The sequence below is a fragment of the Papio anubis genome, chromosome 13 (assembly GCF_008728515.1).
Source record: "Papio anubis isolate 15944 chromosome 13, Panubis1.0, whole genome shotgun sequence".
NCBI classification, from domain to species: domain Eukaryota; kingdom Metazoa; phylum Chordata; class Mammalia; order Primates; family Cercopithecidae; genus Papio; species Papio anubis.
In genome coordinates, this window is record NC_044988.1 from 5,531,304 (window position 1) to 5,552,893 (window position 21,590).

Consider the following 21,590-nt stretch of genomic DNA (forward strand, 5'->3'; position numbering starts at 1 on the left):
AAGGTTACTTGCTTCGGTGGCCAAAGTTTCTACTAGTGTTTTTGGAAATGTCTTAAGATTTTTCATTTAAACATTAAACAAAGAGTTTTCAAGCCTTGACACAAAAGCACTGTCCATAAAAGGGAAAAGTGATACATTTAAATGAAAATTTAGGTTTTGCTTTGAACATCCTATAAAAGGATGAAAGACAAGCTACGGACTGGGAGAAAATCTTTATAAAACAACATATTTGACAAAAGATGTCTCTAGAATATGTAAAGATCTTTTAAATCTCAACAGTAAAGAAAAATCCAGTTAGAAAATGGGGTGGAGATATGAACAGACATTTACCAAAGGGAATATACAAATGACAGAAATGTACATGACAATATTTAACGTCATTAGCCATTAGGAAAATTCAAGTTGAAATGACATTGAGGTCTTAATACACACCTATCAGAGTGACTAAAATTGAAAGTAGTGACAGCACCAAATGCTGCATCTCATACATTGCTGGTGGGAATATAGAATGGTATGATCACTCTGGAAAATAGTTTGGCATTATCAGAAAACTAAATATGTGCTTTCTATAATGACTCAGCAGTTGCACTCCTAGGTGTTTATCCCAGAGAACTGAAAACTATGTTCATTGCCACATCAACGTATATAGTACTTGTATTCATAATAGCACCAAACTATAAACAACCCAGATATTCTTCAGCAGATAAATGGCTAAACAAACTGTGGTACATCCATATCATAGAACATTACACAGCAGTAAGAAGGAACAACTATCAATTAGCACAGCAACTTATTTTAATCCTTAGAAATTGATGCCAACTGAGGCCAGGCACAGATGCTCACGCCTGTAATCCCAGCACTTTGGGAGACCGAGGCAGTCAGATCACCTGAGGTCAGGAATTTGAGATCAGCCTGGCCAACATGGTAAAACCCCATCTCTACTGAAAAAATACAAAAATTAGCCAGGTGTGGTGGTGGGTGCTTGTAATCCCAGCTACTTGGGAGGTTGAGACACGAGAATCTGTTGAATCCGGGGGGCAGACGTTGCAGTGAGCCGAAATTGCACTGCTGCACTCTAGCCTGGGTGATAGAGCTAAACTCCATCTCAAAAAAAAAAGAAAAGAAATTGATGCCAACTGAAAAAAGTCCCAAAAGGTTCCATACTGTATAATTGCATTTATATAACATGTTTTAAATGATAAAATTATGGAAATGGAGACTGTTGTTTGCCAGGGGTTAAGGAGGGAATGAGCCTGGAAGGGAGTTGGGTATGGATATTAAAAGGCGACACGAGGATTCTCATGGTGGCAGAACTACTCTCTATCTTAATGATGGGGATGGGTGCAGGATTTTACACAAGTGATAAAATTGCATAGAACTAAACATACCCACACGTACACATGCCCCAATGAGTAAAAGTAAAACTGAGGCAGTCTGAATAGGATCGGTGGATTGCATCAACGTCAGTATGCTGGTTGTGGTATATACTGTAGTTTTGTAAAATGTCACTATTGGGGGAAACTGGGTGAAGGGCCCATGGTATCTCACTATGTGCATTTGGCTCTACAGTTAACTCAAAATGTTCCAATATATTAATAAAGTAAATATCTGTACATGAATCTAAGGTGCGAAATAAATCAACATCGGGGCCCATCCTGACCTGTGGGGATATACAAATGGCACAAAATGAGAAATGAGAATCAAAAATAAGAATCATGAATACAAAGATTTTAATCTAGAAAAAGACAAGAACAGATTGCCTGGTAGAGTTCTATGCCTGGACCATATCTACCAAGGATTGCCAAAACACATGCCAAGGATGGAGATATATATATGCTATATAGTATATATGCAATATATACACTGTACATATATATATATCTCCATCCTTGGTATGCTCTTATATATATAATGAGTAATATATACACATATATATAGTGTATAGTTGGGGGAAAAGGAGAATAATTAGGGCTTGAACCCCTTTGTATCCCTTTTCCTCCAAATTTAACATTTTCTTTTCAGTTTTATTTGTCTGATTGAGGTGTCGTTTTTGTGACTTTTTAGGTGGAGTGTTGCTCCTGGAAAATCCAAAAGGTGATAATAGGTTGGACCTTTTAAAGCTGAAGAGTGTTGTCACTAGCATTTTTGGTGTGAAAAATACGGAGCTGGCTGTCTTCCATGATGAAACAGGTATGTGGAAAGTGAGAGGAGCCTGTGTCCTTTGACTTGAGATGGATTGGTGAAGGTCTTAATTTGCTGTCAGTTGTACTATATAACTTTTGCATTTTTCCTAACTCTCTCGAGTCAGGGCCCAGCTCTTCAGCAGTGCCTGCCAGCAGTGTCTGTTCATGCCTCCTCATTGTATGATGTGACTGAAAACCCTGGGCTAAATGGTTCTAATCCTTCCCTGTCACCTGTTAGCCAGCTGGTGGACTTCAGCCTTCAGCGTCCTCCCTTGTGAGGTTGTTTTTGTTTTTGAGACAGGGTCTCACTCTGTCACCCATGCTGGAGTACAGTGATGCAGTCATGGCTCACTGCAGCCTCCACCTCCTAGGCTCAAGTAATTCTCCTGCCTTGACCTCCCAAGTAACTGGGACTACAGGCATGCACCACCATGCTTGGCTAATTTTATTTAATTTTTTTCGGAGAGACCAAGTCACTGTATTGCCCAGTCTGGTCTTGAACCCAGGGCCTTAAGCAATCCCCCTGCCTTGGCCTCCCAAAGTGCTGGGATTCCAGGTGTGAGCTACCACACCCAACCGTGAGTTTTAACTTTATTAAATAAACACAATGCCTGGATCTCACTAAATCTGGATTCTCAATAAAGCAAACCTGAAAATTTTTAAAAGAATTATAGATGCATTCTCCCACTATTACGTATTGAATGTGACCTCTGAAAAGAAAAAGATATGTCCTAACCCCTTGTATGTCTAAATGTGACCTTTGGAAATAGAATTATCGTAGATGTAACTAGTTAGGATGAGGTCATACTGGAGTAGCGTGGGCCCCTAATCCGGTATGACAGTTGTCCTTATAAGAAGGTGGCCATATGAAGACATAGAGACACACAGAGAGAATGCCATGTGGTGACAAAGGCAGAGATTGGAGTTACACACAGCTGCAAGCCAAGAAACAACCAAGATTGCCAGGAGCCTCCAGAAGCTAGGAAGAGGCAAAAACGGATTCACCGACAGGTTTCAGAGGGAGCACATCTGCCAACACTTTAATTTCAGACTTCTGACCTCCAGAACTTTGAGACAGTACATTTCTTTTATTTTTATTCCCTAGCCCCCTGCAGTTTGTGGGATTTTACTGTGGCAGCCTCAGAAAACTAATACTCATTTTATGAATCTGAATGCTCATTTTCAGAAACTTTTAAATAACTTAAAAGAAGAAATGCAAATGGCCGACTAAGGAACAACGGGTACATCTTAATGGTAATCAGGAACTTTCAAGGTAGTACCACAGTGAGGTACTATTAACTGCCACCAGATTGGCAAAAACTAGAAGAATCTGACAGACTCAAATGTTGTCAGGGATATTGCATAATAGGAACCCTCATTCACTGCTGGATTATGAATTGTTGGAACCACTGGAAAACTGTTTGCTATTGTATCCATTAAAGGTTGGATAGGAGAAGCAAAAGCAATGTGGGAGAAACCAAGTAAAGGTCTACAAGAAGGTAGCAAGTTAGAGGTCTGAGAACAATCTCTAACCGGGTTCCACCAAGGTGGTGTGTAAGTCAGGGGAAAGCTGGATCTCTGCCTAAAGTCACTGTAGGATGAGAAGTAGAGAAAAGCAAAAACAGGCTGGAGTGCACATCTCTCTGACCGCATCTGACACTGACAGTCCGGTGTTTTGCAGAAGAAACTGCTGGTGTACTTTTCCAAAGAGTTGCACACATTCCTGGCCTGGAAGTTGGAAGAGCAGAGGCAGGAGCGTGGGCTGCTCACTGTCCCACTGAACAAGTCGGCAGATCCACAGCAACCTGAGAAAACCAAGGGCATGGGCCCCGTGTTAGCCTGTTTAGCATAATGACTGTTACTAAACTTCTACCTTCCAAATCCTGTGTAGATTTCTCTGTGATCAAGCCATTACCCAGAACCGGGTCAGACAGAGAACCTGGGAAATAGTTTTAGCTTAGCTGCATTGACACAGGATGAAACCACCATCGTTCACCTCATTGTGATCTTGACATGTATACATGGCTCTTTAAACCATATTTAACTTCCAAATAAAGACCCTAGTAGTTTAAAAATCACACTTTCAACTCTTTTTGTACTGCTTCAAAGATGCTAACTTCATTACCCAAAACAAGATAGAAAGTTACCTTATCCTTCTTTGGGTGATGTTGATTTCTCTTCTAGCTGAGCCATACCTCCCCTTTTTGCTATTCTTTAACTTTACTGAGATACAAGGTTAACCTGTTAAAATATTTCGTGTTATATGGTAAGGAAATAAGAGAGTGGAAAAATAAGAATTGGCTGATATATATTAACATGTCATGCCACACTTCATTTGCTGAAAAATGAGTTCTCTGGTCAGAAGCAATGCTATGTGGAGTGCTGTGTTGGTGAATAAGACATTCTCCGCGTCCATGGATGGTGGGTTTGACCGAAGCATTATGGGTGACAGTGGCAAATCCATGTCCAAAAGGAGTGTGTTCCAGTAAGACCAAATCACTGCCTTTTCCCATAATGGAAACTGCAGTATAACCAAGCTGCCATCGAGAGTCTGGCTCGTCTTTCCTGGCAATAACACTATATTGAAAGCTCAGGTAATGGTCCCCACTGTTGGTAGTTGGGATACACAGTAGCAGCTGTAGCAAAATCAACCTTAGGGGATGGAAGTAATGTTGCGGAGCCCATGCCTGGGTGGCCCCTTTGTTCATCCGTCCACTGGGCAAGGGCAGAAGTGGCTGGCGGCAGAGTAGGTCATGTCCACTGAATTTTTTTTTTTATTTTTTAGAGACAGGGTCTCACTCTATCACTCAGGCTGGAGTACAGTGGCTCAGTCATAGCTCAATGTAACCTCAAACTTCTGGGCTCGAGCAATCCTCCCACCTCAGCCTCCAAAGTAGCTAGGAGTACAGATACATGCCACCATGCCTGGCTACTTCTTTTCTTTTTTGTAGAGAGGAGATCTTGCTGTATTGCCCAGGCTGGTCTCAATCTTCTGGCCTCAAGCAGTCCTCCCCTTTCTGCCTCCCGGAGTGCTGGGATTACAGGTGTGAGCCACTGTGCCCAGCCCCACCCATTTTAAAATTCTCATTCTGTCTGCCCATTTGAAGAGATCTGTCCACATACCTCTTGCCCTAACTTCCTTGTCACCAGTTTTCTAATTCTGTTCTTTGAGTCCCTGGCTGTTCTCATTTAGTCCAGCTATTGGCCAGTGTCCGTGAATCAGTGTAGATCTACTCCTAGCTGTTTCTCCGAGCAAAATGACCAGCCGGCTGCACTGAATGAAGTTGTGCCCATTGGGAGGATTTCCACCCATCACTATTCTTCAGGGCTACCCAGAGTCAGAACAGGGCCATAAGACTGTAATTGTCTACTTTGGATGGTACAGCGTATTGTGCAGTAAAGCCCTACGCAGCGAGCCCTAAAATGTCTTCTTTCTCTGCCAGCCAGTCCTGGAAGACTTCCTATAAGGCCACACCTGTGGTTGAGAGAAGAGACCATGTGGGCCTAGGCTGAGAATGGGCATCTAGCCACTGGTGCAGCAGGTTCCTCTGAGCCAGTGCCCCAGCCTAGTCTCATACTTGCCATTTCCACTCAATATTTGGAGGCTGCCCTGTGGGCCTGTCCTGTATCACAACCATTAGCAGTCATCTGCCTGTGCATGCATTCCCAAGCAACATTTAACGTTCTCTAAATGAAATTACGCTGCATATGTTCTGTGTATCATGCTTTTTTCCACATCTGTTCCTGCGTCAAATAACATCTTCTGACTGTAATTAGCATTTTTTAATGTAAGCTTTTCGTGGTGAAGCTTGAGATTCTGATATAGGAGGAAATTTTAAGAGGAGCTGTATTATACAGAGAAAATACTAAAATAGAGAAAACAATTTGCCCTGTATTTCAGATTATGAATATTATGATGTTTATTTTACAACATTAAGATTTCCTACCATTTCATGTCATTAAAGGCTGGTTTTATAGAAAAGGCAATGGCTTTTGATAAACAGAAATTAAGTGGAAAGCATTGTTGTAAAAAGATACATGATAGTTAAATAGGAAAAATTGAATGACTTCAGTTTTGAACTGTTCATTAACCCTGAAAGAATTGTTGTTATTTTTAGAAATACAAAACGAAACCGACCTACTGAGTCTTAGTGGAAAAACACTGTGTGTGACTGCGGGATCGGCTCCCTCTCTGATCAGCAGTTCTAGTACTCTTCTTTGTCAGTATATCAACCTACAGCTCCTGAATGCAGAGCCACAAGGTATGTGCCTCCCCACAGCGGGCAGATTGTGGGGTGCTGGGCATTGAGGTTGTCTTTAATATTCAAATATGTGTATATTTCTAGTCAGCTTCAAAGTATTGCTTTAAAGTGTGGGCTCCCCTGCTGCTTTGGGGAGCAACCACAGGCTTTTCTTTTGGTGTGTTATAGAGACTCTCATCCATCTGGCATGGTTAGGAAATGAAAAAATTGGTTAGGTAAAAATGATAATTAAATTGTTTGAGTGTCAAAACATTTTAATCTCTAATTTTACTTTCTTTTCTGCGGAAAATGTTCTGAAAACTTGTATACTTTCCTGATATTTTAGGATCCTCGTTGTGCACATTTGTACTGAAGTCTTCGGGCTCGTCACTTGACTGTGTACTGAGTATCTGCCCCCCAAGCTGCTGGGCTTTTATCTAAGTTTTCTTTTTCTTTTTCTTTTTCCCCTTCCCCTTCACCTCTATGAAATATTCAGAGCTGTGTCTGCATGGACTGCATCTCCAGCGGTCGCACTCATCCTCCTGGACCCGCTGCTGGCCTCAGCACTGCCTGTTAGAGTTGTCCGCAGTGGCCACCTCTTTTGGAGATGGAGGGTGAACTCTCGAGATTTAATCCAGTTTGTTCTTTCTTCCTTAGAGTGTTTAATGGGGACAGTGGGCACTCTCCTGCTTGAAAACCCACTTGGGCAGAATGGACTTACCCACCAAGGTCTTCTGTATGAAGCAGCCAAGGTGTTTGGCCTTCGGAGCAGGAAGCTAAAGCTGTTTCTGAATGAGACCCAAACGCAAGGTAAGGAGATTATGGACCGTAAGTTTTTTGTTTTTATTGAAGGTAGATTTTGATGCCATTAACCATTTGTAGCATATACATGTAAGATAGTACTATTGTAATCCTGTTTTGTTATTCTTTCCCCAGAAATTTACCATAATATAATTTTCTTTCCTTTCCATTTTTTTTGAGACTGAGTCTCACTTTGTCTCCCAGGAGTGCAATGGCACAATCTTGGCTTACTACAACCTCCACCTCCTGGGTTCAGGCCCGGGGCTTCAACCCAGCAACAGGGATTCTCCTGCCTCAGCCTCCCGAGTAGCTGGGAATACAGGCGCCCGCCACCACGCCTGGCTCATTTTTGTATTTTTAGTAGAGATGGAGTTTCACCATGTTGGCCAGGCTGATCTCAAACTCCTGACCTCAGGTGATCTGCTCGCCTCGGCCTCCCAAAGTGCTGGGATTATAGGTGTGAGCCATGGCGCCCAGTCAATAATATAATTTTTTAATAGCAATTAAAAGGATAATTACTTTTTGCTAAATCTAAAAACTACATGTGTATGTTATTAAAAATACATGCTTCTAGGTAAATTAGCATGTTTGCTGACCCTAAAACTGTTCTTTTTCCCAAAAGTCAAAGTTATCACAGGGTTGTAAAATAGCCTGAAGGAAACTTACAGCTGACATTATACCTCCCTTTATAAAGGGAGTTTATAAAACATGCTTACCTGCAGTTTATAAAACATGCTTACCTGCATTTTCTCCTTGAGACACATAACTGTGAAGAGCTAGGTCATCAGTTGACATATTCCACATTCTATTATCTAGAAAATAGAAATTAAGGATGGCGACTTGCACTTGCTGGTGTCAGGCAGCGTATTTTCTCCTCCTCCCGTTCTCCCACTTAGCACTATTCACTTCAGAGATTTCAGCTTCTGTGGCTGCTCTGTCAGCTTCTCTGCTGACATCCTTAGCCTACCCTCTGAGTTTCGTTCTGTAATCCTGCTACACATCAAACGTCTTCACTTTAATATTGCTGCCACTGCAATCACTTCCCCCGACAGCTTCCCTTTGTGGGATCTGCTTTTTTCCGTTTATACCCATTCTTGACATCTCAACTCAAAACTTTTACCATCCCATCCTTTTATTTGTGACACCTGATAGCCTGGGATTTATTGGGCTTTCTGCATCAGTATTTGTGTCTTTTGGCACTTGTGGAAAATTGCCAGACATCTTGTCCAACTTACCTCTTACTCATTCTCTCTCGTGTTCTCTCCTTCTAACACCTTGTTTAGACATGTTTTAGATGGACTTGCTCACTCTATCCTGCCTCGTATTCTCTTTTCCTATTTCCCCTCCTTTTGTCCTTATATGCTACATTCTGGATAATTTTGGCTTTTTTATCTTACCCTTGTTCTTCTGCAGGTAAGGTGCGTCTTTTCTCTGTTTCCGGAAGATTCTCCCTTCGTCTTTTACTTTCTGCAGTTTAACTGATTTCCCTAGGCGTACATTTTTTGGTATAAGGCAGTCTTTATTTGTTACAGTGTTTTGAATTTTTTTTTTTTTTTAGACTTGGTCTTATTCTGTCATGCAGGCTGGAGTGCAGTGGCTCAATCACAGCTCACTGCAGCCTCAAACTCCTGGGCTCCAGCAATCCTCCCACCTCAGCCTTCCTAGCTAGGGCTATAGGCACGCGCCACCATGCCCAGCTAATTTTAAAATTTTTTTGTAGGGATAAGGCCTCTCTATAAGGTCCAGGCTGATCGTTTTTGAACTCCTGGCTTCAAGTGATCCTCCCACCTTGGCCTCCCAAAGTGTTGGGATTACAAGCATGAACCACCACACCCCTGCCTCCTGATTTCTACCATTTTCTTTTTTTTTTTTTTTTTTTTGAGACAAGAGTTTTACTCTTGTTGCACAGGCTGCAGTGCAGTGGCACGATCCCAGCTCATTGTAACCTCTACCTCCTGAGTTCAAGTGATTCTCCTGCCTCAGGCTCCCGAGTAGCTGGAATTACAGGCATGTGCCACCATGCGCAGCTAATTTTTGTAATTTTAGTAGGCACAGGGTTTCACCATGTTGGCCAGGCTGGTCTCGAACTCCTGGCTTCCCAAAGTGCTGGGATTACAGACGTGAGCCACCACACCCAGCCCGTTCTGTTCTTTCTTAGAGTTTCCATCTTTCTGTTTACATTGCCCATCTGCTTTGCTTGTTCTGTTATGTTTCTGTTGAAGCCCAGTTTTAAGAAGCATATGTCTAGTTCCTTGGAGACACTGTCAACCCAGACCCACTTTAAACTCAATTATTTTGGACCATAGGGAGAATGTTAAGAAAGCTGTGACTGACTGGGTAGGCGTGGTGGTTCACTCCTATAATCCCAGCACTTTGGGAGGCTGAGGTGGGCAGAGTTCAAGACTAGCCTGGCCACTGCACTCCAGCCTGGACGACAAGAGTTAAACTCCGTCTCAAAAAAAAAAAAAAAGCTATGACTTTCCCAGTCATACACAAAGGCCAGGAGTTCTGATGGAGACAGGATTTGTATATCCTTACTGCAAAACAAAGCTAAGTGAGGCGGTTCTCTCTGTATTGGTGTCTGTGGCTGCTGCAACACATTTCCACAAATGGGGTGGCTCAAGTCAGCAGGTTTGTTTTCTCACAGCCTTGGAGGCCAGACACTGAAATTAGGCTGTCAGAAAGGCCACAGTCTCTCTGAAGTCTCTGTGGGAGAATTCCTTATTCTTCTAGCTTCTGGTTCTAGCTTCTACCTTCTTCTTCTATTCTTCTAGCTTCCCTTAAATTGTGGCCACATCACTTCAGTCTCTGACTCTGTGGTCACGTTGCCTGCTTCTCTTCTGTTTCTTCTTTTTCCAAATAAAGTTACATTCACAGCTCCTGGGAATTTAGAACCTGGGCGTATCTTTGAAAGGCCATTATTAACCGATTACATTCTCTTCACTTTTTCTCTTGTGGTGAAGGCACTTACTCAGACCGACCCTTTTGCTATGGGTTTCTTATTGGAAGTTCCAGTTTCTTCAGCAGAGATTTGTTGGACTTCCCAGTGTGTATACACCGGAGGCGTTTCTTTCCCTGCTTTCCTAGCTCTTTAGTGCCCAAAGCATTAGGCCACCAGACCCCATATTCATTATTTTTGGCCTGTGGAATTCTCCCATTTTCTTCCTGTGCAGCTATTTTTTTTTTAATTTAGTTGCATATCATACTTGTAAATTTTCTGTCATAATGTTAAATACTAAAGCTCTGTTTCTTCTTGGGTTCCTCCTTCCCTCCCTGGGTTTATTTCCAGTGACTCTTCTTGGTTGTTTTCCCTCTTATCTAGTTTCGGGCCTCATCGTCCATCAAAGTCACCAGTCTGCAGGCTGTACTCTTCCGCCGGAGCTGTCTTCATGAACATTCCTGCCTCAATTTTGTTCCTTCGCTTAGAGCCCCCAAAGCTCCGTATTCTCTTATGCTTCAGAATCTTCCCTTCCACCCAAGATCCTTCCTGCTCTGGTGATTCTGTCCTTTCCTGTCTTGCTAATTCTGTCCATGAGTCTTTCACTCTATCAAAGGCTTTTTTCACTCTCCCTCGAACACACTTGGCTCTTTCATTGTGGTATGGTAGTAGATCATCTAATAATGTAGCTTTCTATTTTGATAAGCTTATATAAAACTTTAGAGATAATTCATAACTCTTTTCTTGTCTCTCAGATCCATTGGTCACCAAGTACTGTTGTGCAGTGGAGCTGAAGATGACATTTATCTCTCACTTGTTCTTGCAAGTAAATGCAGTGGCATGATTGAAGCTGGTCAGGGGTAGAATCGTGTCTTGTGAATTATGTATTTATAATACTGCCTGCAATTCACATAACCTTTCTGTGAAATTCTCTTTACTCTGTGATGTTAGCTAGGCAAAAGTTTAGTAGGTGAGAGCTTTTAAAGGTTTAGTGATTTACCTAAGATTACCACACAGATGGAACTTTTTCTAATTCAGTATCTTTCCAATCTAGTATCTGTAGCTTCATTTTCATTATGCCTTTTCTCTCAGAATTGTCTTTCATAAAGTATCAGTAACTTGATAAATTAGAAGAGCCACAAAATGTTGACCATTTTAGAAACTCTTAAATGTCTTCTTGCTTGCTCCACTAAACTCTAAACATCATCTCCAGGTCCTGTGATTATCTATTAAGGAAGTAGCTCTGAGAGTGTTCTCACATCTAGGATTGCCTGCTAGGTAGGAGAAGAGCTGTTTTTAAAGAAAGCTCATCTGTTTGCTTTAAATTCAGATCTGACTAGAAGCAAAATGCTCCACAGTAGGCAGATAACTTTAAATTTTCTTTTTCTTTGTTTTCTTTTTGAGTGGTATATTCACTGTGTTTTAATCAATTGCATTTGGGTTATATTTTTGGATGCTCAGAGTTTTCCTTATTGGCCATATTGGATCCTGTATTCTTTAACATGATCCTGTGTCTTTGGTAAATTCTTGCTTTCTCACATAGCAAACATGTCCTAGGCTGCTTATGTACTCTTACTTCTCCAGACATAGAAAATAGCTGTTCTTCAAATTATAGAGAATCGTATTTTGAAACCACATATCTAGGATACTGAGTTGGCACAGCTTCTGGGCTTTTCTTGTAGACATAGTATCTGTTTATGAAGAAAAACAACCATCTTGGCAGTACCCAGAGTTAGCCATACTGCGAGGTGATGGCATAGTCCTCCAGAAGGCTCCAGGAGTCTGTCCAAAATCTGACTCCACCTGCACAGAGTTAGGGTTCTGTGAACTCAGTAAAGGATCCACGTCAGACCCCCATCACTGCTGGCACCAACTGCAAGTTCCAGGGATTTTCCTAAACCACTCTCAGGTTCAGTAACCTGCTGGGAGGACTCAGACTCACGGAAAGGTATTACACTCATGGTTTGAATTAGGGGAGGGAAAGGATACACATTAGAAGCAGTGAGAGCGAGAGAGATACCCCTGGAGTCATGGATAATGTTTCTTTCTCCCATCCCTTAATCTGACAACACAGAGACTGTAGTACCAACCAGGGAAGCTCACTTGAGCCTTGGTGTCAGTTTCTTTTGAGGTTTCATTCTCTAGGCATGATTGCTGTCTTTCTCAGCTGATAATACCATGCGACCCAGCGTCCCCATCCTAAATCGTATACTTTGTCTTTCTGTCGTGGCCAACACTACACTGAATCACCTCATTAGCAACAACTGTCAGGTTTGGTGAACGTGCCCACCATGAGAAACAAAGACTCCTACTAAGAAATTCCAAGGATTTAGAGATTCCACTCAGGAGCTGGGGCAAAGGGCAGAACTCTTAGGTTAAGGCCAAATTCCTTACTACACAGCAGTTAACTTTTTTTTAAATATTCACCCCCAATAGGTAAAATACTGATTTTTTTTCAACTTTTTCTTTCCATTCTAGAAATTACAGAAGACATCCCCGTGAAGACTTTGAATATGAAGACTGTGTATGTTTCTGTATTACCAACAACAGCAGACTTCTAGCATGCCCTTTCAGTGTTGTTCAGTCAGCCTTTCCCTGATTACACCCATCCCCTGCACATATGTGCACATAGACACACACATGAACACACTGAAGATGTTTCCTTCAGGTGCATGTAAAATATGCTGCTTGTATTGAAATACAAATGGGATTGATGAGTTAAGTAACTTGAGACCTCACAGTAATCTTCACACTTAACCTTAGACACCTATGCAGTCATGTTGGGAGCAGGTTACAGTGTTACCTCAGCACCACAGTTTATTTCTATACTTGAGTTCTTCAGTATAGAAGGTAGAAGTGATTTAAATGGCATAGTATATATATCATTTTCTGGCCTCTTAAAATTTGAGACCTCTTGATGAAATGGACATATTATATATTTCTGCCACCTGGATTTTCCTGGATAATTTGATGGAATATTTTAAGTTTCAGTAAATCAGAACAATAAACAAACTCAGATATAAATGTGTTGAAAGTAATTCATTCTCCCACAGATAGATGAAACTTGAAATGTGTAATCTTTGAAGAACATAAAAACTTCACGGTGGTTTCTGTATTAAGACAGTGGACTAGATATCTAATAAAACTTCTTCCCAAAATTCTGGGTGATAATTTGAGTCCTCAAAGAAGCAGATGACATGACAAAGTTAGATGTGCAAGAATTTATTAGAGGAAACACAGCTGGAGGATAAACCAGAGATGGAGCAGGTGTAGGTCGAGAGAGCCTTCAGACTCCAGTGTGGGTCTGACACCTGTAACAAGAGAAAACAAAGATTGATTAGCAAAAACTCAGACTGCAGTGCAACTCTAAGACAAAGTCGGTCAGGCCAATGGAGAGTTCCCAGGCAAGGATTCCTTTTAGTAGAGTTCAGAATTGGGTAGAAATAGCCTGGCTTTGTTCCGCTGACTTCCTCAAGTCAATGTCTGGGAGGAGACCAAGGGGAGCGTGGCCTTTGCACAAATGCCCTGATGGATCTGAAAGTACCAGCTGCACTCTTCACATCAGATAACTTTGAAGGGAGATCTGAATGATGCATCCCTATGGCTGCTACAGCAGATGCATTCACACAAAAACCCACAAGTTGGAGAAAATAGAGGAAACAACCAGAATTTGGGGAGTTGGAAAGCAGATAGATGGTGTTAACTAACTTGGTAGACCCAGGAAACCCCAATTCTAAATCAATGGAGAAACTAATAAACTTATTTACATTTCAGAATTCACAGCACCAGTTACCTCTGGGATGAAAGGTGGAAGAGGCCCAGAAATAGGGAAGATCGCATCAACACTGGGAAGCCTTATGGCTTCTCCCATTTCCATGTTGCTAAGCAACTCTCTTTATTCCCACCCCCAACTCCACCCCCGCACAGTTGGCATCTGGAAGGTAAAAAGGGACTGGTTGGCAGAAGTCAGAGTGAATGGAAGGCGAGTACTTCTAAGCCTGGAGGATTCCTAAAACCAACCCTCAGGTTAGATAATTTGCTAGAAGGACTCACAGAACTCAATGAAAGCTTTGTATTCATGGTTACAGTTAATGACAGGGAAATGTTAAAGATCAAAATCAGCCAAAGGAAGAGGAGAGGGCAGAGCCCAGGAGAAGTACCAAACACAGCTGTTGTCCTGTCTCTCTGAAGTCAGAAAGCATTACTCTACTGGCATCAATGTGTGACAGTATGCAGAGTATTGCCAGCTAGGGAAGTTCACCCAAGCCTTGGAACCCAGAGTGTTTATTGAGGCTGCTTTACGTATCCATCATTGATTGTCCATGTGGTTAATCACAGTCTCTAGGTCAGCTGATAGTGCATGACCCAAAACCTCCATCCTGAATCATATTGTTGGTATGTCTGATGTATTGTACCCCACCACTATAAGACTATATAGATTCGTCCCACCCCAGCCATAAATCATATTGTCAAGGCTATTCATTACGACCCAGGATCCCCAGGTAAACAAAGGCATTCCTCTGTAGCATAACATCCCAAGGGCAAGGCCAAATTCCTTTACACACAGTACTGTACTGGAAACAAGATTAAGTGGCTTTATATATACTGTCCACTATACCAAAGAAGAATGTAAAAGATTGACACCCAGTATTGCCTGGGAAAAAGGCTCACTCTGAACAATGAACTTTGAAGTTGAGAAGTCCCACCCATACTCAGGTCAGTGTTTAGCCCCCAACTCTTATTCAGGAGACTCTCATCTAGAATTACCAGAGATGTAGTGAAAGCCTCTAATCCAAAACCAAAAGAGAAAACCAAAGCAACTTTGAGGAATCAAACGATGCAGTGAGAAGAACATTCCCCCTGCCAAATGTGTTAGTATCCTTAGAGTTACAAGATACTACATCTATAAAATAACAATGCTACAAAACATGAAAATCTCAAGAGGAGAAAAAACATGTTCCTGTTAATATAAGACTTAATATAAATGAAAAAAAAATCATTGGAAAATAGTGTTGAAATTTTCCAAATGCTAGATAGATTAAATATAGAAGGTGGGAGAAAAGAGATAATTGTACATAAGTTAGAGTCCAGGAGTTCCAGTATCCAAATCGTAGGAATTCCAGAAAGAAGAAAAATAAGGTCAGAAAATTATAATTAATGTAAACAAATTTTGCAGAACTTACAGCCAGAGTGAAAGATACCTTCAAATGTCTAGCACAATGCATGAAAATGGACTCACTCCCAAGGCACATAACAGAAATTTCAGAACATAAAGAGAAGACTAAGTTTCTAGAAAGAAAAAAGCAAAAGGGATATAGAAAAGATTAGCAATTAGTAAGGATTTTTCTTTTCAACCTCTGGGAGCACAGAACAAGTTAGTAAGGATTTGATTTCTCAGCAACACGGCAAGAAGAGAATCTCCCCAATTCTTCGGGGAAAGTTTTCTAACTATATTCTACACAACCAAATGATCAAACAAATATGAAGTTAAAGACATTTTCAGACATGAGTTAGGTCTTAAAATTATCTCCCATGCACTCTTAGGGAGTTACTGGGTCATGTGCTCTACCAAGTGGCAGCAACCCCGCTGAGATCGTGGTGAAGGGAACTAGGTTTCCCTGGGAAAAATCGCTCATTCTAGAGCTGGAGCTGGGAATGTACGAGATGAGTCTGGAACATCTTGTAGTAACAGAAAGTAAAGTGATGAAAAAACAGTGGTGAGTGACATCAGCAAGATGGCAAAATGTTAATAGCCCTGCCGAGCATGGTGGCTCACACCTGTAATCCCATCTCTTTGGGAGACTGAGGTGGCGGATCACGAGGTCAGGAGTTTGAGACTAGCCTGGCCAACATGGTGAAACCCCATTTCTACTAAAAATACAAAAATTAGCCGAGCATGGTGTCACATTCCTGTAATCCCAGCTACTCAGGAGGCTGAGGCAAGAGAATCGCTTGAACCCAGGAAGCGGAGGTTGCAGTGAGCTGAGGTTGCACCACTGCACTCCAGCCTGGGCGACAAAGCAAGATTCCGTCTCAAAAACTAAAAACTAAAAAAAATAAGCCCCAGACCCTCATTCTCCCATAGAGACACTGACTTAACACTATATGGACCAAATTGCCTTTGTGAGAACTTTTCAGAAATGAGTTAAAAAGTTGCAATACCCCAGGTGAACGTAGAAGCAAGAAGAGCTGATTTGAAGCAGGTGAGAAAGTCCATTACGTCTGCATACCATAGGTTCTCTCAGTACCACGCACAGTGCGGCACAATCTGGAGGTATCTCCCACTTGCACCTTCTTTCTCAAGAGGGAAAGAGTAGAGTGGAATGTATGTCCCATGTTCTGGCTTATAGTGGGGCTGACCACAGGACGGATTTCTGTTCATGTGACTCGGAGCACTGACAGGAACAGTGTCGTACTTTGGATGACTGGGGGCTGCTGAGAACAAATGTGAGAGCTATAGCCTTGTTACAGCACTGCAGGAGCTAGTATCGTAAACAGATACCAAGGGGAGCAAGAAATTATGAGTTCCTTAAAAAGAAACAGGGGCAAACCTCTTCAGGAAATTACACAAACCCAGAGAAGTTACATCCCTAGAAAAGATTCAAGAGGTCCCCAAGATCTCCAGCTAAACTAATGTGTGATGCTGTTCCTTTTCACAAAGCCAGTCTATAAAGGCTAAGAGAGATGGCTGTTTTTTCAGATGCCCAAATCTCAACGAAAGATGAGCAGGTGGCCGGACACAATGACTCATGCCTGTAATCCCAGCACTTTGGGAGACCAAGGGAGGAGGATCACTTGAGTCCAGGAGTTTAAGACCAGCACTGTCTCGGTTTGCTACAAAATTAAACAGCATTAGCACAAAACAAACAACATTCATTTGTCTCTTTTCTAGGCAGCAGGCTTTATTTTGTGTGCTTTGGGTCTATTCTGTCAGGAGAAGGGTGCCTAGTGTCAAATCCTGCAAGGCCTGAGGTGGGGGCCTCTCAGGTGACCTTAGGCCTCCCAGGTGACCTCATATCTCTCAGGTGAGGTCTGTCCTCCCAGGTGACCTCTGCTCTGCCATGTGAGGTTCTGGCACAGTGACTTTGACTCTTGCAGGAGATGGGCTACTGCCAGGGTGTGAGCCAGGTCACTGTTGTCCTGCTGATGTTCCCCAAGGAGAAAGAGGCCTTCTTGGCACTGGCTCAGCTGCTGACCAGCAAAAACCTGCCAGACGCTGTGGATGGACAGCTGCCCATGGGGCCTCACAGCTGGGCCAGGTGATGGCTACACTGGCCCAGTGATGGCAACTTAAAGCCATAGTGCCTTCTGTCCCTGCCCCATTTGGTGGGCTGGGCAGGGCACCACGGGTCCTCCCAGACACCAGGCTCACCACCGACACAACACAGATAAAAGGAGTGTGGTGGGTGCTTCCCTGGCCAGGCTTCCCACCAGTTGTGGCTTCCTGTGCACAACTGTACCCCCAAGGGCAGGTGATCCAGCAGCTGCTCAGTGCAAAGCACCGGGGAGGGAGCAGGGTTTGGGCACTGGCCCCTCCCAGAGGGCCCTTCCCAGCCTGATGCCCACCCCCATGCCTAGAACACCTCCTGAGGCTGTCCCTGGATGGGTTTCTATAGAACATGCTATCCCAGGCCTAGGCCCGGAAGGACACGTGGTGCTGAGGCACCCACAGGCCTCCCTGGCACAGCTTCAAAGAATAAAGTGCAACCCGCCCCCAGGGGACTCCAGCCTGAGGTGCCCTCCTGCTTCACCATCTGGAGCAGAAAACAGTGGGGAGTGCCTGGGGTACCCCAAGCTCTGCTTCCTAGGCCTTCCTCCTCCTCTCCTCCTCCTCCTCTACTCCAAGAAGCTTCTGAAAACCAGGCAGGCTTGGCCTCCGGCCAGGTGCTGACCAAGAGGCTACTGGATATGCCTCGAAGAGGAGATGGGCGATGTAGGCCGGACACCACCGAGCCCCTCCTGGCTCAGCCTCCGGCGAGGTGCTGACCAAGAGGTTACTGGATATGCCTCGAAGAGGAGATGGGGGATGTAGGCCGGACACCACTGAGCCCCTCCTCCACACCCTTGAGGGCCACCTGAAGGGCACAGGAGCCTTCAGACCCATCCAGGAGCTGCAGCAGCCCCCCAGAGAGCAACAGGGACCCCTCACTCCTGAGCACCCCTCCAAGGGGGTCAGGACAAGCCCTGAGCCACAGAGTAGAGAGAACCAGTGTTCAGAGCCAGGATTCAGGGAAAGGGCAGAAGAGGTGGGACCCTGGGCCAAGGGGCAGAAGTGAGGGTTCCACTGAGTGTGGGAACGGTCCAGGCCCGGCTTGGAAAGGACAGAGGGCAGAGGGGGCTCCAGAGGACAGGGGGAGCCCAGTGCCCTGGGGGCATCTTACCCACGGTGGAGAGAGGCCCCAGGTTAGGTGGCAAGTGGGTTGGATGACAGTTAAGGCCTCTCCCACCTGCTCTGAATCAGGGCTGAAGCAGAGGTGAGGGCGAGGGTGTGAATCAGGGAGACTGAGCCACCTGAACGCCATGGGGCCGTCCCAGGAGCAGCCTGAGATGCCCCAAAAGCTCCCCTCCCCGGATGGCACACACCCTTCGCTCTGGGATCAGGGCCCGCAGCAGTGTCCTCAGTGTCACTCAGGAGGGCCATGCAGGGACCACGAGGACTCCAGGGATCCAGGTCCATGGGGCCCATCCCTGCGAGGGTCAGATGGGCTGGGTGGAGAAGCCGACCGAGCCTCCTTTCCTTTCAGGGAAACCTGAAGAGTCCCCAGGATGGCCCTTGGCCTGGAGCGAGTGTCTCAGCCCCCAGGCCTCTGCTGGCCTCCCCCAGCCTGGAGACCCTCCCCAGAGAGCATGGGCTGGCTTTCCTTGGCCCAGCAGCCCATAAAGGTAGTGCCAGGAAAACAGGAGCCTGGTCCTGCCCAACCCTCACCTGGCTGGGCTGTCCCCATGGCTGAGGCCCTCAGTGGCACCAGGGGGTCTCCAAAGAGCCTGGGGCCACAGACCTTTCTCTGGGGGCCCTAGGGGCTCAGGGTCTGGCCTGCCTGTCCCCAGCCCAGGACAAACCACTCATTGTTTGGTGGTTAGTTACTGCAATGGAATTCCGTGGTCTGGAAGGAGCCAGGACAGCAGCCTACCCTGCAAGTGCCTGGAAGCCCCAGACAGCCCCTCAGCCAGCTGAAACCAGCATCCACAGGGAAGCTGGAGACTTGGAGGCCTCTGGAGGGGAGGGTGTGTGTGTCATCCTCATAGCTCTGGCCAGCCAGCAGCATGTCCTATGTCCTCATGCTGACCTCCTATGGGACACAGCCCCCTCAAACGCCCCAAGCCTGAAATCCAGAGGTGTCCAGCCCAGCATCAAATGAAGCCCCTGTAGGAGAGAGAGACCAGGGGTGCCATGGGCACTCCAGCCATGACCTTGGAGGAAACCAAGACTGCTGTGGCCCTGGCCAGTGATGGAGTCTGGCCCAAGGCAGGGTGAGCCCTCTCAGAGCAGCGCATGGCTACTTGGGGCTTGTTCATGTCCCACAAAACCAAGTTGGTGACCTTAGCTAGCTCTGAGAGCAACCAGCCGCCTCAGCAAGGGGGCTGCAGAAGCAGAGGGGCCAGCCACTACCCTTGTTCATACAAGGAGGCAGGAATGGTCAGGCTCCAGGACCTGGGTGGTCACCTGATCACCAATGGGGCAGAGTTCTATTCAATATTGAGAGGCTAGCCAGGCGTGGTGGCTCACGCTTCTAATCTTTGTAATCCTAGCACTTCCAGAGGCTGAGGCAGGAGTGTTGGTGAAGGCTGGGATTTTGAGGCTAGCCTGGGTAACATAGTGAGACCCCATCCCCACAGAAAATACAAAAATTAGCCAGGCGTGGTGGCATGCATGCACCTGTAGTTCCAGTTACTAGGGAGGCTGAGATGGGAAGATTATTTGAGCCCTGGAGGTCAAGGCTGCAGTGAGCCATGAGCATGCCACTGTATTCCAGCCTGGGTGGCAGAGCAAGACCCTGTCTCAAATAAATAAATAAATAAATAAATAAGAATGAAAAGAAAATATACTGACTTCATGTAAATTGTTCTGGACATATAGAGTCTAATCGACATGTCTTAAAAGACAAGACGAATGTTTTTCATGAAATAAGTGAGGCTAAAACATTTTCTTGGACAAACCTCCTCCCAGCAAGGGGAGGCTGGCTTGCAGCAGTGTGGAAACTGTGCTTAGATTGTTCTCTTCTGTTTGTCCACTCCCCTAATCGATGCTCTTCTCTCCCTTTTCAGATCCCTTGCGATAGAGCTACTAACTCAACTCTTCTTTCCACAGCTAGCAACTCAGATTTTAATGTTCGAAAACGTCTAGTGAAGTTCCAAGCCAAGGAAATGAAGGAGTGAAGGATGTGCCATCCCAAATATGTCAGATTGGTATATTGATTATTTTGAGTTGATAATATTGGAGAAACTGTAGTTTCAGAAAGGGTGAGCTGACGTGTCTCTTCTTAACGAAACAAGCCATAAAGCTTCCTGGAAGGGCACCCTCGCCATACCAGGGCGAAGAAAGAGCCCTATCCCCAGAGACTGGGAACCGGAGGCCGCAATGGACCTAAACAAATATACTTAATGAATAACCCTTGTCTTCCACTAGTTTGACACCTCCCATACCTCCTAGTGACTCCCCTGGGAAACTTACTGCCTGTTGCCAGATTATCTTTGTCCCGTCGTTTTTTCTTAAATTTATCGCTCTTTATCTAAAAAGTATAAAAGCATCTTGCTTTGGCCACTTCTTCAGACTTCACTCTTTTGTAAAGATCCTCATGTTCGTGTAAAACTAATGAAATTTGTATACTTTTCTTTTGTTAATCTACCAGCTCTCAGGATGGGCAGTGGCTCGTGTCTGTAATCCCAACATTGTGGGAGGCCAAGACAGGAGGCTTACTTGCGGCTTAGGGGTTCGAGACCAACCTGGGCAACACAGTGAGACCCCATCTCTACAAAAAATAAAAATAATTAGATGGGCGTGGTATGTGCTTGTAGTCCCAGCTATTCAGGAGGTTGAGGTGGGAGGACCACTTGAGCCCAGGAGATCAAAGCTGCAGTGAGCTGTGATCGAACCACTGCATGCCAGCCCAGGCAACAGAGACCCTGTCTCAAAATAAATGAATAAATAATAGGTTAAAAGAAATAAAAATGATTTGTTATATATATAAAAAAACCAATCTGCCTGGTGTCAATTTGGTTTCTAGATCCAGATGAAGAGCCCACTGAGAACTAAAAGGGGGGCTAGAGATGATCTCTGGCTCCCCTAACAGTCTTTTTTTAAATTTTTTTTTTTTTTGAGATGGAGTCTCGCTCTGTCGCCCAGGCTGGAGTGCAGTGGCGCAATCTCGGCTCACTGCAAGCTCCGCCTCCCGGGTTCACGCCATTCTCCTGCCTCAGCCTCCCAAG

At 44.5% G+C, this 21,590-nt stretch overlaps 1 protein-coding gene across 1 annotated transcript in view; it reads left to right on the forward strand.

Annotated features, from left to right (window-relative positions):
- The window catches only part of IARS1 (isoleucyl-tRNA synthetase 1), a 75,323-nt gene extending 62,136 nt beyond the window's left edge, over nucleotides 1–13,187 (forward strand). The window contains exons 31-34 of the mRNA XM_003911972.3: nucleotides 2,065–2,190; nucleotides 6,302–6,445; nucleotides 7,082–7,234; nucleotides 12,642–13,187. Of these exons, the coding sequence (XP_003912021.1) occupies nucleotides 2,065–2,190; nucleotides 6,302–6,445; nucleotides 7,082–7,234; nucleotides 12,642–12,724 (506 nt within the window). The 3' untranslated portion in view covers nucleotides 12,725–13,187. The remainder of the gene's footprint in view (nucleotides 1–2,064; nucleotides 2,191–6,301; nucleotides 6,446–7,081; nucleotides 7,235–12,641) is intronic.
- The last annotated feature ends 8,403 nt before the right edge of the window (nucleotides 13,188–21,590 follow it).